This window comes from Eleutherodactylus coqui, chromosome 5 (assembly GCF_035609145.1).
Source record: "Eleutherodactylus coqui strain aEleCoq1 chromosome 5, aEleCoq1.hap1, whole genome shotgun sequence".
Classification (NCBI taxonomy): Eukaryota; Metazoa; Chordata; class Amphibia; order Anura; family Eleutherodactylidae; genus Eleutherodactylus; species Eleutherodactylus coqui.
Window position 1 is genome coordinate 54,263,929 of NC_089841.1, and position 17,930 is coordinate 54,281,858.

Genomic DNA, 17,930 nt, shown 5'->3' on the forward strand with positions numbered 1-17,930 from the left:
TGTGTATCTGGGTAAAGAATTGGCTCAGTGATAAAAAGCAGAGGGTGATAATAAATGGTTCGTACTCTGATTGGGCCACCGTCGCTAGCGGCGTGCCACAGGGTTCAGTATTAGGCCCCATTCTGTTCAATATATTATCAACGACCTGATAGAGGGGCTGTATAGTAAAATATCAATATTTGCAGATGACACAAAATTATACAAGATAATCAATGCAACGGAGGACAATGTACGGCTACAAATGGACCTAGATAAGCTTGGGGCTTGGGCAGAAAAATGGCAAATGAAGTTCAATGTTGATAAATGTAAGGTTATGCACATGGGCAGGAGAAACGGATGTCACCAATATACACTAAATGGGGTACTGCTAGGGAAAAGTGAGATGGAAAAAACCTGGGAATACTAGTGGATTATAGATTAAACTAGAGTAACCAATGCCAGTCAGCTGCTGCAAAAGCTAATAATGTCTTGGTGTGCATTAAAAGAGGTATAGGGGCGAAGGACGAGAACATTATCCTCCCACTATATAAGGCACTTGTCAGGCCTCATATGGAATAATGTGTACAGTTCTGGACACCGGTGCTCAGGAAAGATGTTACAGTGCTTGAAGGGGTTCAAAGAAGGGCAACTAAATAAATAAATGGAATAAGGGGACTGGAATACCCAGAGAGGCTATCAAAATTGGGATTATTCACCCTGGAAAAAAGACGGCTAAGGGGTGATCAAATAACTATGTATAAATACATTAGGGGACAATACAAGGATCTCTCCCAGGATCTGTTTACACCCAGGACTGCAACGGTAACAAGAGGGCATCCGCTACGTCTAGAAGAAAGCAGGTTTCATCACCAACACAGAAGAGGGTTTTTTACTGTAAGAGCAGTAAGATTGTGGAACTCTGTGCCTGAGGATGTGGTGATGGCAAAATCCATAGAGGAGTTTAAAAGGGGACTTGATGTCTTTCTGGAGCGGAAGGATATTACAGGATATAAATCTTAGGTTAATTGTTAATCCAGGTATACAGCCAGGTAGGAACTATTAGGGGTTGATCCAGGGATTAGTCTGATTGCCATAAGGGAGTCGGGAAGGAATTTTTCCCCCAAAAGGGCTAATTGGCTCCTGCCTCTTGGGGTTTTTGCCTTCCTCTGGATCAACAACACAGGAGGATAAACAGGCTGAACTAGATGGACATTGTCTTTATTCGGCCTTACATACTATGTTACTATGTAAATATCCTTTATTAAAAGATTCCCTTCTGATGTGGGTTTGGTAGCTGAGAACTGTCTAAGGAGTCAATCCACACCAGCAGGGGTCACTTAGCATCGAACTGCCACTGACTTATTTGAGTTCCACCAGAACAAAGGACTTCCTACAGACATATGTACATCAAAGCAGAGGCCGGGCAGGTGTGAGGGAGGGGGGCGATATATTGATGAAGTCCACTCAACTTTTCCAGGGCCCTAAACGGCAAATTTGAAATGGATAGTTGAGAGATACTTTATCAATATCTCTATAACACACCTCCCCTTTTTGGATGGGCGACGGTAGTTGATCTCTATAGATCACTTCCAAAGCCCATCCCTGTCGCCTACTAAAGGGGGAGAATGTCAGCTCAACTTTCCCAGTGTCCTGAACGGCAGCTGATTGATACTGGACAGCAGGGGGTACACTTTATCAATCTCTTTATATCACACATAGTATCAGAAAAAAGAAAAAAATTTAAGTTGACTCTTTTTTTTACAAATAATCTTTAAAAGTGGTAACTTATCATTTTTGTAAACAATGACATATTTGATGGATTGCTGTGAAGTGCCTGTCGGTCTCCAGGAGCTGAGAATTCAGCAGAATAGGTACTACCACTGGTATAATACGTGGAGAATGACAGATTTTGAGGAGCCCTTCGAGCTAATTTTCATGCTAGCGTCACGTTGGTTTGGTTAAACGTGGCATACAAAGTTGTGCAGGACCTCCAATTTTCAGTTTTTATGATCACGTAGTTCTAAATTCATTAATAGCTAAAAAATGCCATTTTATTCATTGTTGTGCGCACACTTGCAGGCACCCCCACCCCCTAAACAGGGGGGTCTAACTCTGGAACCATTAGCTGTAGGAACCTAAAACTTTTGAAAATTTCTTTTCATACCATGGGCACGTAATACACAAATTTTGAACAAAATCTGAGATATGAAAGTGGGAACTTTTTTTTGTTTTAGACCACTTGACATGGAATGACTCTGGGCATCCCACTTTTAAAAAGACAAAAATAGACAAACTGGAGCATGTTTAGAGAAGAGTTACCAAGATGGTGAGCGGTCTGCAAATCATGTACTATGAGGAACAGTTAAAGTATCTGGGAATGTTTAGCTTGCAGAAGAGAAGGCTGAGAGAAGACTTAATAGCTGTCTACAAATATCTGAAGGGCTGTCACAGTGCAGAGGGATCAGCCCTATTTTCATTTGTACAAGGAAAGACTAGAAGCAATGGGATGAAACTGAAAGGGGGGAGACACAAATTAGATATTAGACAGTGAGGATAATCAATGAGTGGAACAGGTTACCACGGGAGGTGGTGAGTTCTTCAATGGAAGTGTTCAAACAAAGGCTAGACAGATATCTGTCTGGGATGATTTCGTGATCCTGCACTGAGCAGGGGGTTGGACCTGATGATCCTGGAGGTCCCTTCCAACTCTACCATTCTATTAGTCTATGACTCAATTGCAGAAAGTCGTGACTCTTTCTCACCAAATGTCATCCCTCTCTGAGAACTGTCTGACTATCATAGGCTTCCCTGAAAGCCAAATGCTGCTGTTTGGTGTTAGATATATATATGTAGGGAGGACTTCCGCACAAGACACAGAGGGAGCAGGATGTGCCTCACAGAGCTCCTGCCAGCACTACCTCCCAGAGACACCGGGACCCTCGAGTGCACCGAAAAACAGCAGCTGTGGGGGGCGGACATCACCCTTGCTTGCTAGGTGGAAGACCCCCACATCCGAGGGACTTTCGGAAAGCCTCCGGCGAACCCCCCGATTCCGACCCGCGGAGAAAAAGAACCGGGACGCGATCGAGAAAAAAAGGGAGACCCAGAGCCCAAAACCCACCGGGACCTTACCTGCCCAGAAGACCTCCGGTAAGGCGCACAGACCCACTGACATCCTCTCGAGGCGCACCCGGAGCGCGCAAGACACCTCGGCCTGGGCCGCATCTAAGACCGCGGCCTAGATTTCCGTCCACGAGAACCGCGACCACCACCAACCGGGCCGCAAGGAAGGCAAAGACCTTGGGGAGCCACAGAGAGGCACGGGAGCCCCCTCGAAGGCAACGAACCTCACCGGGAGGCCGCCAGAGAACCGAGGCCGAGTGGCGGCAGAGGCCGCGGGCCCGCTTCCTAGCGGAGAAGGCCCCCACCCGGCGCCAGGCAGGAAGAGGAGCTTGGGGAGGCGTCCGGATGGCCCGAGAGACATCTCCGGGGCCGCGACCCCACCGGAGACCGACCGGAACATCGCGGCACCTGAAGCCGCAGCCGTGACATCAGCGATAAAACCCCGCCCACTATAAGAGTCAGGAGGAGGAGCCGAGCGGAAGCTAAAGTAAGGGGAAACCCCATACACCTGCACAGGCACAGTAAAGAGGGCTCCAGAATAAAACTGGGAGCACAGGAGGCGCAAACTCCCCAAATAAAAGACATACATAAATAAAAACAGTGGGAGATCATAACCTTTCCCCCGAAACCCATCCTAACCACAAACAATACCCACATAAAACAAAGAAACATCGAGATATAAGAAGAGTGGGAAAGAAAGAAAACAAGACAGAATTAATAAAGGAACAAGCCGGGACCTGATATAAGGACACCAGACAAAAAAGACATGAACAAATAGACCTAGGACAAAAAGTCACATCCACAGCAAAAATACAAACCGCAACAAAGTACCAACAACCCGGATATAGGGAAACAACCTTTAGTGCAACCAACTCGCACAAAACACCTGACACTGAGAAGTCAAAAAAACCCAAAATGGACAAATATCTAAACGAAAGAAACGCAGGCACCTCAGCACGAGCAACACGCCAGCCAGACATAGACAAAACAACCACAGGAGGAAAACAAAAGAATAGACCCGTTAAAAACATCAAGGAAAAAGAGAGCAAGACCGCGCATCAATCTGCGTCCCCTCTAAAAAACACTCCACCATGTGCTGCGGTCTCACCAAATCCCGACCACGAAGCAATGGACACTTCTTCTACACAAACTAACGAACAACAGCGTGGAAATGACACAGGCAACACTAGTGGCACAAGAGGTCTCAAAACTGCTTCTCCCTTAATTTGATAATAGACTTGAGGCGTTGCACAAATCCATAAACTCAGCAATGTCACAAATTACAGACAACACCCAAAGGCTGACAGAACTAGAAACAAAAAAACAGAACATAGAACAGACTATCGCAACGCTAGAAGCCTCGTTACAAAGAAGCCAGTCAGAAACCGAAATGCTCCAGGAAAAAGTCGACGATTTAGAGAATAGACACCGTCGCAATAACCTCCGCTTCGTGGGAATACCGGAGACAATATCCAACAGCCAGTTTATAACCTACCTAACCACGGAACTACCACAGGCGCTTCAAGTCGACATACCCAATGACCCCTTAACAATAGAAAGAGCCCACAGAATCGGCCCACCGGGGGACGGGCGTAACAACAGAAACAGACCTTGCCCAGTGATAGCAAAATACATGCACTGGACAACAAAAGAAGCAATTCTACGAGCCTACAGACGACAAGGAGAACTGATAATACAAGGGGCAAAGATCCTGCTGTTCCAAGACTTCTCGGTGGCGGTGTTACAGAAACACAAACTGTTCACCCCAATCTGCCAAATCATGCATGAGCGAAACACACGCTTCCAACTGTTGTATCCAGCAAAACTCCGGATTCAAGACGGTAACAAATCCTTAATATTTAACACCCCGGAGGAAGCAAGAAGACATCTACATATGGAGGAAAATGAAGAACAGGGCTGAAACAGCCAGGAAAAAGGAACTGTTTCGTTGCTTCTTACAACAACCCTGATCCAAACACCGTGGATGTGGCACTTGCCATGTGAAAGGCGAATTTAATGCTAAATGTTTATATGTTTACTACCAAGTTTTACATGTTTCTCACATTAGTTTTTTTTTTGGACCCATTTGACCTCTAGAAAAAGAACCAATAGGAAGATCGGAGAACCCCACAGGCACGGCACGACCAACACTCAGACACATCCACGGCTCGCTGGGACCGAGGGATGTGACAACGATAAAGAGGCAAAAGTAACGGTAATTATAACCAACACAAACATACCAATATGCCTATAGACACAGAAACAACCGACTATCAAACACCCACCACAATACAAACACTATCTTGGAATGTAGATGGACTAAACACGCCAATTAAACGAAAAAAAGCATCTGAAACGATACAAACCCGACATAGTGTATTTACAGGAAACACACTGGAAAAAGGAGGGGAGGGGCGAACTAAGAGCACCATGGATAGAAGCATGCTACACGGCTTCGCACACATCGGCGTCGCGAGGAGTAGCCACCCTGATCAGGAAAAATATGCCACACACAATATTACAAAACATAGCCGATCCGCAGGGCAGATATCTGATAACAAGAATAAACCTGGACGAGCAAACTTATGCCTTGGTGAACATCTACGCTCCCAACACAAACCAATCAACATTCTACACCTTATTAATAGAGCAGCTACAACCATATCTAAATGACAGAATAATTATGGGAGGAGATTTCAATAGTACACAAGATGAAACACTGGACAGAACAGGGTCATCCACCCAAACACTATCAACCACACACGCATTACTAACACTAAAAGAACAACTCCGCGTATGCGATCCATGGCGTCTCCTGAACCCCACCAACAAAGAATTCACATGCTGCTCTAACACCTATCGCTCATTCTCACGCATCGACTTCTTTTTAATCTCAAACAACATCTTCCAATGTCATCACCAATCGGTAATACACCCAATATCCCTTAGCAATCATGCGCCGATAGCAATGAGATTACAACTGATCGCCCCGCGAAGACTAACCAAAATATGGCATTGTTATAAGCTACTTGTCAAATAGAAGGAAAAAATTCCAAACTGAATTCGAGACTACATCACTTTCTTCTGACAGCACAAAAAGAACATATGAACTCACGAAATGATAACTCGTATCAAACTTTTATCACAGCAAAACACTTACTAAACACGTTCGTACATACCCACGCACACTGGCAAACCCAGTTAACAAAAAACAAATTTTACAGATGGGGAAACAAGACAGGACGTCTGCTAGCCAAGCTGACAAAAGAAAGACAACCACATAAACCGATACTGACTTTAAGACACAACAACGGAGACAACCTCACAACGAGACTGGACGATATAGCCCAAATATTACAAGAATATTTCGAAGACCTATATAGAGCAGAGCCAACAGACATACAAGACATAAACAACTTCTTAGACTCCGTGAACTTACCAAAATTAACTGAAGAACAAAAATCTTTACTAGACGCCGACATACAGGAAAAAGAAGTACGGGAGGCAATAGCGAAGGCACCAGGGGGAAAACACCGGGCCCTGACGGATTCACCACAGAATACTACAAAATATTCACAACAGACATCATGCCAATACTGACCCAACTCTACAATACAATATATGCAAATGACATACAAACAGAAGATTTTGGAACCTCCAGAACGATTCTGCTCCCCAAACCAAACAAGGACATAACAGACCCAAGGTCCTACAGGCCAATAGCATTTCTGAACTGCGACTACAAATTCCTATCCAAGATACTAGCCAATAGACTTCAGCAAATTCTTCCGTCCATACTAGACCCAGCACAGAAAGGCTTTACACAAGGGCGAAGTGCCATAAAAAACATCAGAGCCGCCATAGCGGCGACGGTCGCAGCACAAAACCCCGAAAGCCAAACGACGATGCTGCTAAGTCTAGACGCAGAAAAAGCTTTTGATAAAATGGCCTGGCCATCTTAAATATACTGCTAGAAAGACGGGGCTTCGGACAGACATTTAGGAATTACATAGACACAACACACACAAACGCTACTACGACCCTCACAATTAATAGACTCAACACCCCCAGAATAGATCTATTTAGAGGGGCTAGACGGGGCTGCCCACTCTCTCCGCTATTAGTTAATTTATCGATAGACCCATTACTCAGATACTTAGCACAGACATCACTCTTCATAGGAGCAAACTGCGGAGACATAAATTTAAAGGCAGAAGCATTTGCAGATGATCTTCTTTTGGTGGTAAATAACCCCAGGGAAACACTAACACCTTTAATACAAAATATGGAGAGAATTGGCAAACTCTCGGGATACACTATAAACTTAGACAAAACAGAAGCCCTACTCCTCAGAGGACCGGCCAAACCCTCATGAGCGACGAAATATCCATTTAAATAGGAAAAACACGCCATACAATACCTGGGAGTACAAATCACAAGAAACCCTTCCAAACTATATAACACGAACATAGAACCCCACATTAAAAAGCTAGAGACAACCCTGAATACGTGGAAAAACTTCATGATCTCTTTTCTGGGGAGGGCGAGCCTCATAAAAATGATAGAATTCCCACGCCTATTATATATTTTACACTCACTACTAGAGATGAGCGAGCGTACTCGGAAAAGCACTACTCGCTCGAGTAATTTGCTTTATCCGAGTATCGCTGTGCTCGGGTCTGAAGATTCGGGTGCCGGCACGGAGCGGGGAGCTGCAGGGGAGAGCGGGGAGGAACGGAGGTAAGATCTTTCTCTCCCGCCCGCTCTCCCCTGCTCCCCGCTGCGACTCACCTGTCAGCCGCAGCGGCACCCGAATCTTCAGGGACGAGCACAGCGATACTCGGATAAAGCACATTACTCGAGCGAGTAGTGCTTTTCTGAGTACGCTCGCTCATCTCTACTCACTACCCATACTGCTAAAGTTAAAAGACATAAAGAAAATAAACTACCTATATAGGAAATTCATCTGGGGGGAAAAAAGACCATGTATTGCATTCAAAACACTGAACAAACATAGAGAAAACGGAGGAATCAACCTACCCAACATCCGAGACTATAATCTAGCAGCACAAGCGTGAATCATACATGACTGGATTCACTCCAAGTCATATTTCACAAACAAATCTCTCGAGCAGGAAATGGCTGGCCCAATAAGACTCCAGAATATACTCCACAGCCCATATACAGAACTCCCAGGAAAAATCAAAAAGAACCCCCTGATATTAACAGCCTGGAAGTCATGGAACAAACTACGTAAAGATAGTCAAGCTTCACCACAAGTATCATTATACCTGTCACTAATGAATAACCCCAACTTTCAAGATGGTAACCCCCACAACATCTTCGCCGAATGGGAGACTCAGGGAATAGACTCAATAGAAAAACTACTACACACAAGGGAACGACGTATAATGACATACGATAAAATGAAACAAAAATACCCTGAACTCCAAATTTCGCTGTTCTCATACCTACAAGTCAGGCACTACATCACGGAACTTATACCAAAACTCCGAGAACTTGATTGGGCACAGACAGGAGACACATGGATAGCTAAAAAAACAGGACCACGGGGCATGATCTCCAAGCTGTATAGGGCAATAAGAAACATGAGAGAGCAAGATGACATAGACCTGGGGATTGGAAAATGGGCCCTGGATAACCCAGACTTCACCCCAACACTGATAATGCAATCACTGACCTCAGCACACAGATGCCTACCATCGGCAAGGTTTCTGGAGATGAGGCTACAAATTGCCCACAGGTCATACATAACCCCAAGCAGGGGATTCCATATAGGAATCTATGCCACTTCAAAATGCTTCAAATGTCAGGCACCTCATGCAAACCTATATCACAGCTTGTGGGCATGCCCCTTAATACAGGCTTTCTGGACACGAATAAGCGAATACACAAAAACACACTTGACGAACTTCTGCCCACAAGAACCAACATGGGCAATATTTGGGTACTTAGACCCTGAAACATATCGGTGCTCAAGAGGCGTTAGGAAATTACTACATTTCATAGCAGCAGCAGGTCTGAAAGCCATCCTACAAACATGGATTCAACCAACAGGGCCCCCATTCAGGCTGTTCCTGGACAAACTAGCGTTCCTGTTCCAGATGGACTGGGCGGAGACATCACTTTTCAAGGAAAAGATGGTACAAGCCTTCTTTGAAACCTGGGGGAGTTTTATCCAATTACTACCACAAAGGGTAAAAGACAAACTAAGGACTGCTTCTATCACACTTGTTGGTTCCAGGAACAGATGATAACAGGGGACATTCCCATTTAGGGTGATACATTTAGGCCGTGCCGTAGCCATGTGGGGACTCCACGATTTTGAAGATCTTCAAGGTACAGGTCAGTAGACCAAAAAAATATCCGTGGTCATAATGGGTCAAGAGTTTGATTTAAAGGGGTTGTCCCGCGATAGCAAGTGGGGTTATGCACTTCTGTATGGCCATATTAATGCACTTTGTAATATACATCATGCATTAAATATGAGCCATACAGAAGTTATTCACTTACCTGCTCCGTTGCTGGCGTCCCCGTCGCCATGGTGCCGTCTAATTTCGGCGTCTAATCACCCGATTAGACGCGCTTGCGCAGATGGGTCTTTTCCCTTTGGCTCGGCAGCAGCGGCGTTCTGGCTCCACCCCCTTGTACGCGTCATCGCGTAGCTCCGCCCCATGACGTGTGCCGATTCCAGCCTCCTGATTGGCTGGAATCGGCACATGTGATGGGGCGGAGCTACGCGATGACGCGTACAAGGGGGCGGAGCCAGAACGCCGCTGCTGCCGAACCGAGCCGAAGGGAAAAGACCCATCTGCGCAAGCGCGTCTAATCGGGCGATTAGACGCTGAAATTAGACGTCACCATGGTGACGGGGACGCCAGCAACGGAGCAGGTAAGTGAATAACTTCTGTATGGCTCATATTTAATGCACAATGTATATTACAAAGTGCATTAATATGGCCATACAGAAGTGTGTAACCCCACTTGCTGCCGCGGGACAACCCCTTTAATGTATGTAACTTACTTATTTTAATGTTCAGTTTGTTTTGTTCAATATAAATAATACAAAAAAAGGCAGGCTATGACAGCACATCCATGTAAAGAGAAGAGATTCAGCAAATTTACTGTAATGCTAAGTGTTCAATAAAGACAAAGTTTAAAAAAAAAGATATATATATGTAGGGGTATTTATGTATTTTATTGCTGGACTTTATATATGTTCCTGCTAGAACCTTCAGAGAGGTCACATGACTGTTAATTTACTTTAACTTTGCTGCTGTGGACTAATAGAACCTGCTCTGCCTACTCTTGGGCTGGATATAAAAGGCAAGTCCTGTTGTGAGGGTATATGTATATATTGCCATATGTTCTTTATGCTTTTATACCTGTATGCAAGTTCTATTCAAAGTTAAAATGAGAAAAACTTATATGTCGCCTTACATCAGATATTCCAAAAGTTTGCAAGGCTGAGAGAGATGTGTCCAGAAATTCAGAGATGATACAGAACCGAACACGAAGGCCACGTGCTTGGCTGTTTTCCCAGAGGCGCCGTATCAAGATAACGACTGTTTAACTACGTATATGACTATCAGTGCCTCAGCCGGAAATCCGGACTTTACATATATGGTTATGCGGTGAATTTGAGCCAATGAGACCATCACCCATTCCTAGTAATGACACCAAAGGGTATAAGATCCCATGTAATCTGTAATAAATTGCGCAGTCATGTCCCCGTGTGAGGAACTATACCAGACCTCCGTGTGTGGTGTCTCTTCTTTACCGCCGGCAGCGGGGCATTGGGGTGGGCCTGATTGGTGCTGTACGCAGAATTTCCCTGACACTGTTACCAGGCTCTGGTGTCACACAGCAGTTTTTGCAGAGATCCTTTTGAGGAGTGAGCTGCCCCAATGCTACTGGAGAACTGTTTTTTTCCTGTACCAAAGATAGAGATTGCAACTCGGATTCCTGGAGGGGCGCTACCCAGCTCTTGCAATGCAAGTGCCAGACGGAGATCTGCCGATAGTCCAAGGAAGCATCAACTGTAGTTACCAATGACAAATGTCGAGCAGTTACCAGGAGCGAGGCCACCAGCAAGAACTAATGGACTGACAGTCATTCTCTCTCTCACTGGCAAAAGTCCATGTCTCTCAATGCCCGTGTATCATCCGCAAGTACGGCAAACGCGGAATCTGCTCATGTGAGAAAGTCTGAAGACTATAAAGGTCCTGCCTAGTAGTTTACTGCAATAAATACCTTCATGCAACTTTACACCAAAAAGCTAACAGAAGTAAAGCATTTATACATAAGGGACCTTCCAAAAATGAAAGTCTAAGGCCGCCTGCAGACGAGCGAGTCGGATCCGGCGGTGAGAATTCTCGCCGCGGGACCCGACCCGAGCACCTGCAGGAACGGACGCGTACTCACCCGCGCCCGGCGGCCCCGGCTCTTTCATGTGCTGGCTGCCGGGCAGCCGGCGCATGCACAGGCCGGAGCCGGCGGCTGCGTGAGTGATGTTTCTGTGCGAGGCTCTGCGAGCCCCGCACAAAAATAGGACATGTCGCGGTTTGTTTGCCGTGCGAGATTTCGCGTGGCCAAACCACGGCTGTCTGCATAGGATTGCGTTTGTTAACGCAATCCTATGCAGGCTTTGAGCGGCGGAAATCCCGCGGGAAATCCGGCCGCGGGATTTCCGCCCGTGTGCAGGCGGCCTAAGGCAGTGTTTCCCAAACTATTTCAGCCGTGGAAAAAAAAACTTTATTGTGGGGCACCCCTAACAAAAAGGATGTGTAGTCAGGGAGTGTGGCGTAGCTTATCGCGACTTATTATTATAGCAGAGGTAAAATCATAGTATCCACTCTCAGTGGGCCCAGTTGTAACAGCGCCCCCTTTCAGTGGACTCAGTATTAACAGCACCCCTCTTTATGGCCCCAGCAGTAATGATACCCCAATTTTAGGTCTTCAAAAGGAATAACGCTACTCTTTATTGTCCAGTACCTGCCCACTCTGGAGCAAAGATTCGGCTGCCGGCGGCGGGCAGGGAGCTGCGGGGGAGAGCGGGGAGGAACGGAGGGGAGATCTCTCTCTTCCTCTCTCCCCCCCCTCCCCCCTGCTGACTGCCGCAACTCACCTCCCACCTGCGCCGGCACCCGAACCTTTTCTACCGAGCGGGCAGGTACTCGCTAAGGACAATGCTCAATCAAGTAATTGTCCTTAGCGAGTATGCTCGCTCATCTCTAGCTAACAACACTTTAAAAATAAAATACATTTTTTTTTCTCTGTCGCAGCGCTACAAGGCCAAGGACATGTTTATCTTTTCATTAAGAAATGCTGTATTAGCAGTTTATTTTTTCTTTGAACAATAGTTTTTTATTGAGAAATTTTTAACAAATACAAGGCAAAATGCAGCATTTAATAACCTCGTGGGCTTCATGACTTACACGGTTACAAACATAACAATATGTTTAAAGAGTCCTACCTGAACATGAATTCTAGGTATATGATTTATGAACCAGCATGTACTTTTTATTGGTAATATTTTTGGACTTTAGATGACTTTTTGATCACTTTTTATTTTGCCTCTTGGGAAGTAGGAGTAGCAAAAAATTAGCAATTTGTTTGTTAATTTTACTTGCATAGATGACCTTTTCCCTTCATTCTCCGTGTCAATACGGTTATATAGCAGTTCCAAATTTATGTAGTTTAAAAAAAAAATTAAAAAAAACTATTTTTTTTTTTTATAACAAAACACTCTTTGAAAGCAATTAAAAAAATTGAATTTGCATCGCCACATACCAAAACCCTTACATTTTTTATTTTTATATCTATGGAGCTTTGTCAGGTCTTTTTTTTTTTACAGGAAGATTGCTACTTCCAATGTTGGGACCTAGCGGTACATGCAATTTTTTTTTTTACATCACTTTTTATTGAATATTTTTTGTGAGGTGAAAAGACGAAAAATAGCTATTCTGACATTTAAAAAAATTTTTTTTTTGTTTTCATCATGTGAGATAAATAATTAAATATTTTAACTGTTGAACTAGTTACGAGTGCAGTGATACTTATGTGTGTTTTTATAATTTTTTTATTTAAAAATTGTTTTGTGGGGAAAACAATGTATACAGTGGTACCTCGGGATGCGAGGATTTACGAGCAAAGACTCGGAGTACGAGCCTGCTTGCAAGTCAAAAAACTCGCTAGCTAAGGTTCGGGGAGGGGTCTATACTCACCTGTCGCCAGTGTTTCGTCCTCGCGATGGTCTAATGTCATTGAATGGCTGTGATTGGTTAACCCAGTGCCGCCTTTCATTGGCTGACGCAGCGCTGAGTTAACCAATCAGAGCTTAGTTTGCTGGAGGCGAGGCATTCAAGCCCTGCATCCAGAAAGCAATGCTCTGTATCGGCGTGGAGGAGGTAGCAACAGCCTGCAGCAGCGCCGCAGATCATCGGGGAATGCCAGGGGTAGGTGAGTATTGTTTTTTCTCTTTTTACTTGTAGTTGGCATTTCAATGGGGAAAAGTGCTTTAACATACAAGTTTTTTGGCTTAAAAGCTCCGTCTTTTAAGCCACATTAAACTCATATGTCAAGGCACCACTGTCTATATATACTTTTGCTGAAGTGTATTGAATTTTTTTTAGTCCCTCAAGGGGACTTGAAGATGTGATCATTGAATCGTCAGCATAGTACACTACGTTACTTCTGCAATGCAGTATGCAAAGCATATGCCCTCAGCCAAATCTTTAACAGGGCCTCAAATCTAATGCTTTATTCATAGTACTGGGCTCCCTATATGGAGAAGAGAGGCCTTATGGGGCCCCTAAGGCTCCTGGGCCTGAGTGTAACCGCATCCCCTATAGTTGCGCCCCTGCCCTCCGTCTATCAGACTCCACCAGAGGCGTAGATGCTATGATCACTATTGATCGCAGCATGGAAGGGGTGAAACGGTCAGGATCTGTGGTTTCTCTTCTCCCGGCCAATACAGTAGGAGCCCCGTTCTCAGTAGACGGCCGAGCACCCGATCTGCTCCAGCTAGACTGCAGGAGCTTTAAATCCGCAGCATATATTTATGATAGCACGGCTTTATAGCCAAGGATCAAGAGCCGCATATTCACAACGCCTGGTCAAAAAAGGGTTAAGGTTTAGAGTGCATACTATGCATAAAATGAATTTCCAGTTTGCAAGTGTGAATTGCTTTGAAGCCTCAAAATTAAGAGTTTCAGCATAATTTATTAAGATTTTCCAGTGAGAATGCTATTGATGACGTGTCCTCAGGATGGGTCATCAATAGTCGATTGGCTGGGGTCCATCACTCAGGACTCCGACCGATCAGCTGAGCCAGTGCATGATGTTAGCACCCCAAATACACAGGGACCAGAGCTGAAGCAGCGGAAGTCTCTGTGCCGACCTCAGTGTAGTGGCCGGCGCTTGTAACTGCAGGCACAGCTCTCATTGACATCAATGCGATCCTAAGGATAGGTAATTAGTAGTATTCTCCCTGGGAAACCCCTTTAAGCATTTCAGTCCATGTAAACATCGTACCGAAGAGCCCACCTTTATTATGTCTACAAAGAAAAGTCTCTTGTGGTCTGACCACTTTTTAAGACAGTGCTTCTCTAATCTGTGGCGATCAGCTGTTTTGACCGGCGATCAGCTGTGCGCAGCCATTCATTTTCCCTGCAGTGGGCCAAATCCACCTGAATGGGAGCTGGTATTACACTGCAAGGGGTCCGGAATAGGGCGCCTATATGCCCCTATAGACAGGTAAGTGCATATAAGTAAGTGTAACATTTAAGGGTTCCCATTAGGTCCATTAATTCCATTGGCTGTAGTCTTCTTCCTCCGTATACTACGTCCAGATGAAATGAGATCGCCAAATCCTGCTTGATGGGAGAACGCATAGGCAGAACGTCGAACAGATGTGCCGCGTCGGATTGCACTCTCCTTTTCTTCCACTTGGAGTTCTTTCACCTTGTAGCGTTCTGGATTTTTTCGGACCTTAAAAGAAGATAAACATATTACATAAGATAATAATCATGATCCGGAGTTACAGCCTGTAATATTACAGAGCTGCATCCGCAATTTTGCAGGCTTCAGAGCTGAAATCTCACAACAGTTCCTGTACAGTGCTTGATCTTATGATTTGCACTGGGGGAAGCTTAGTCCTTACAGCAGGCACTTTATAGTAATATGACATAGGAAAGAGTACGGCTAAATTCACATGGGTGGGAAGCTCCATGAGTGGACCCCATTATAACCAAGGGGGTCCGTTGTGCACTGTTCGTCATGTGATGGATTCAACATGGCCATTATTTATGTATTTCAGGTCCTACTGTATAACAGAACAGAAAGACCGAAATGTGAGCGCGGTTATGAACCCAGCCTATCAGTCTCCTTGCATGATAGGATCTTCTGCTAACAACCAGCAGAACAGTGAGTGCAGCTCTGCAGTATAACATGAGATCTAATTCAGGATCAGTACAGGAAAAGTAATGTATATACACATTGACTCCACCAGCAGAATAGTGAGTGCAGCTCTGGAGTATAATACAGAATGTAACTCATGGTCAGTACAGGATAAGTAATGTATGTACACAGTGACTCCACCAGCGGAATAGTGAGTGCAGCTCTGCAGTATAATACAGGATGTAACTCAGGGTCAGTACAGGATAAGTAATGTATGTACACAGTGACTCCACCAGCAGAATAGTGAGTGCAGCTCTGGAGTATAATACAGGATGTAACTCAGGATCAGTACAGGATAAGTAATGTATGTACAAAGCGACTCCACCAGCAGAATAGTGAGTGCAGCTCTGGAGTATAATGCAGGATGTAACTCAGGATCAGTACAGGATAAGTAATGTATGTACACAGTGACTCCACCAGCAGAGTAGTGAGTGCAGCTCTGGAGTATAATACAGGATGTAACTCAGGATCAGTACAGGATAAGTAATGTATGTACACAGTGACTCCACCAGCGGAATAGTGACTGCAGCTCTGGAGTATAATACAGGATGTAACTCAGGATCAGTACAGGATAAGTAATGTATGTACACAGTGACTCCACCAGCAGAGTAGTGAGTACAGCTCTGGATTATAATACATGATATAATTCAGGTTCAGTATAAGATAAATAATGCAATATATTTAAAATATGACTCAATGTTTTCCGAAGATAATATCTATAGTAAGCAGAAAAAAATGTGTATAATGGAGAACAAATGCTGGTAAAGTTAAAACTACGGTTCATCAAAGCAAAAACTAATCTAAAAACGTAAAATATAAAAATACTTAATTGAGGTTTCATTCAGATTCTTCTGGATCTTCTTTTTACAATTCTTACATGAGTGTAACATAATACAATATAATAACATTTTTCATAGAATCCCCAAGTCCGGGTACTTACTTTGTCAACGTCAGATGGCCAAACGGTCTTCATAAAAAATACCAGTGCCAAATACGGCAGCAGACAGATAGCGGTTGTGAGGATGATTAGTAGCCAGACGTAGGGTTGCCGTAATGCGGTAGTAATAGTTCCTGGATTGGGATAAGAGATAATTGGTTAGCAAGTCCCTCTAGATTTCAGACCACCAAGAATTCTGCACTATGGAGCGATTGCCCTCTTTTTGATCTAAATCCCTCAAAGCCCAACAGATCTGGGGTAATTAATTGACTGAATTAGTAAACTTTAGGACCAATGCCCACAAACGGATTTTTGCTGCGGAATCCGGAGCGGGCGTTCCTCTATAGCATGCTATGGTAAAACGATTCTTCATGTCCACGAGCCGAAACCAACTGCAGTGTCCGCTCGCCGATAAAAAAAATGCAACATGCTCCATTTTGCTGCAGTTCCCGCACGGACAGCTTTAATTGAAGTCAATGGAAGCCGTCCAATCTGCGGCACTTCCGCTATTGACATTGCGGACAGGCCGCGGATTCCATGGGAAAAGCAGGAGATTAAAAAAAATAATAATCTGTTCTGCGCAAGTCTGACGGCGAGCTGTGCGGACCATCCGCAGCACAGAAATAGAAAGAAGATGACTGGTACATGCTGACGGTGGGGTGGGATTCCGCTGGGGGATTTCGCATGCGGAATCCGACCTGACTGTGGACATGAGCCCTTAGGGTAGCCCTATGGGAGACAATGGTGAGGTTTTGCTGGCAAACTCTATAAACTGTTGCGTTTCAGTGGGGTTTCGGCCTAATGTGCTTTTATGCATTGTGAGACTGTATCTTCATGATTTACTTCTAGGGATAAATATCTGTCCTGGTCAGGTAATGGATATAGGTGCATGGCTCGTTACAGGGCAGTTATCAGAGTTGGATCTTGTAACGAGCTATGTACACGTGTGTCCGTCACATGGCCAGCATACTCCTATGAATTACAGCAGGTTCATGTGCTGTAATTGGTGCCATAATTCATAATATTCTGCATAATTAAGCCATGCAATAGCGGCAGGATATGCTGCTTGTATCCCAGCTTGACTGATGAAGAGCCCTTTCACCTCGAAACAGGTTTCTGTGCTGGTGTTTTACATTCTTTGCTAGCGTTTTGCATAATAAAGGAATCTATCTTCATCTGTTTGCCAAGAATATTTTCATTCATTGGAGGGTTACCAGATGTTTCCGAGTTTGTTCATACCATAACATGACCAGGACAGATTTTTATCCCCTGGCAGCAAGCATGACATGCACAACGAACTATTTTTTTGCCTAAACTGGAATTCTTCTTCTTGCTTCCCATGACCATTACATCACTCGTCTTTACCTGATATAGCCATCTGCAAATTCCCCCGTGAAATCAGCTGTTCTGC

At 44.6% G+C, this 17,930-nt stretch overlaps 1 protein-coding gene across 3 annotated transcripts in view; it reads right to left on the minus strand.

Moving 5' to 3' along the window:
• Window positions 1-13,102: 13,102 nt before the first annotated feature.
• LOC136627436 (phospholipid-transporting ATPase IC-like) overlaps window positions 13,103-17,930 on the minus strand; it is a 74,811-nt gene continuing 69,983 nt past the window's right edge. For all 3 annotated transcript variants that reach the window (XM_066602528.1, XM_066602526.1, XM_066602527.1), the window contains exons 28-29: window positions 16,523-16,653; window positions 13,103-15,114 (exon numbers count right to left, since the gene is read on the minus strand). In XM_066602528.1, the coding sequence (XP_066458625.1) occupies window positions 14,908-15,114; window positions 16,523-16,653 (338 nt within the window). In that variant the 3' untranslated portion in view covers window positions 13,103-14,907. The remainder of the gene's footprint in view (window positions 15,115-16,522; window positions 16,654-17,930) is intronic.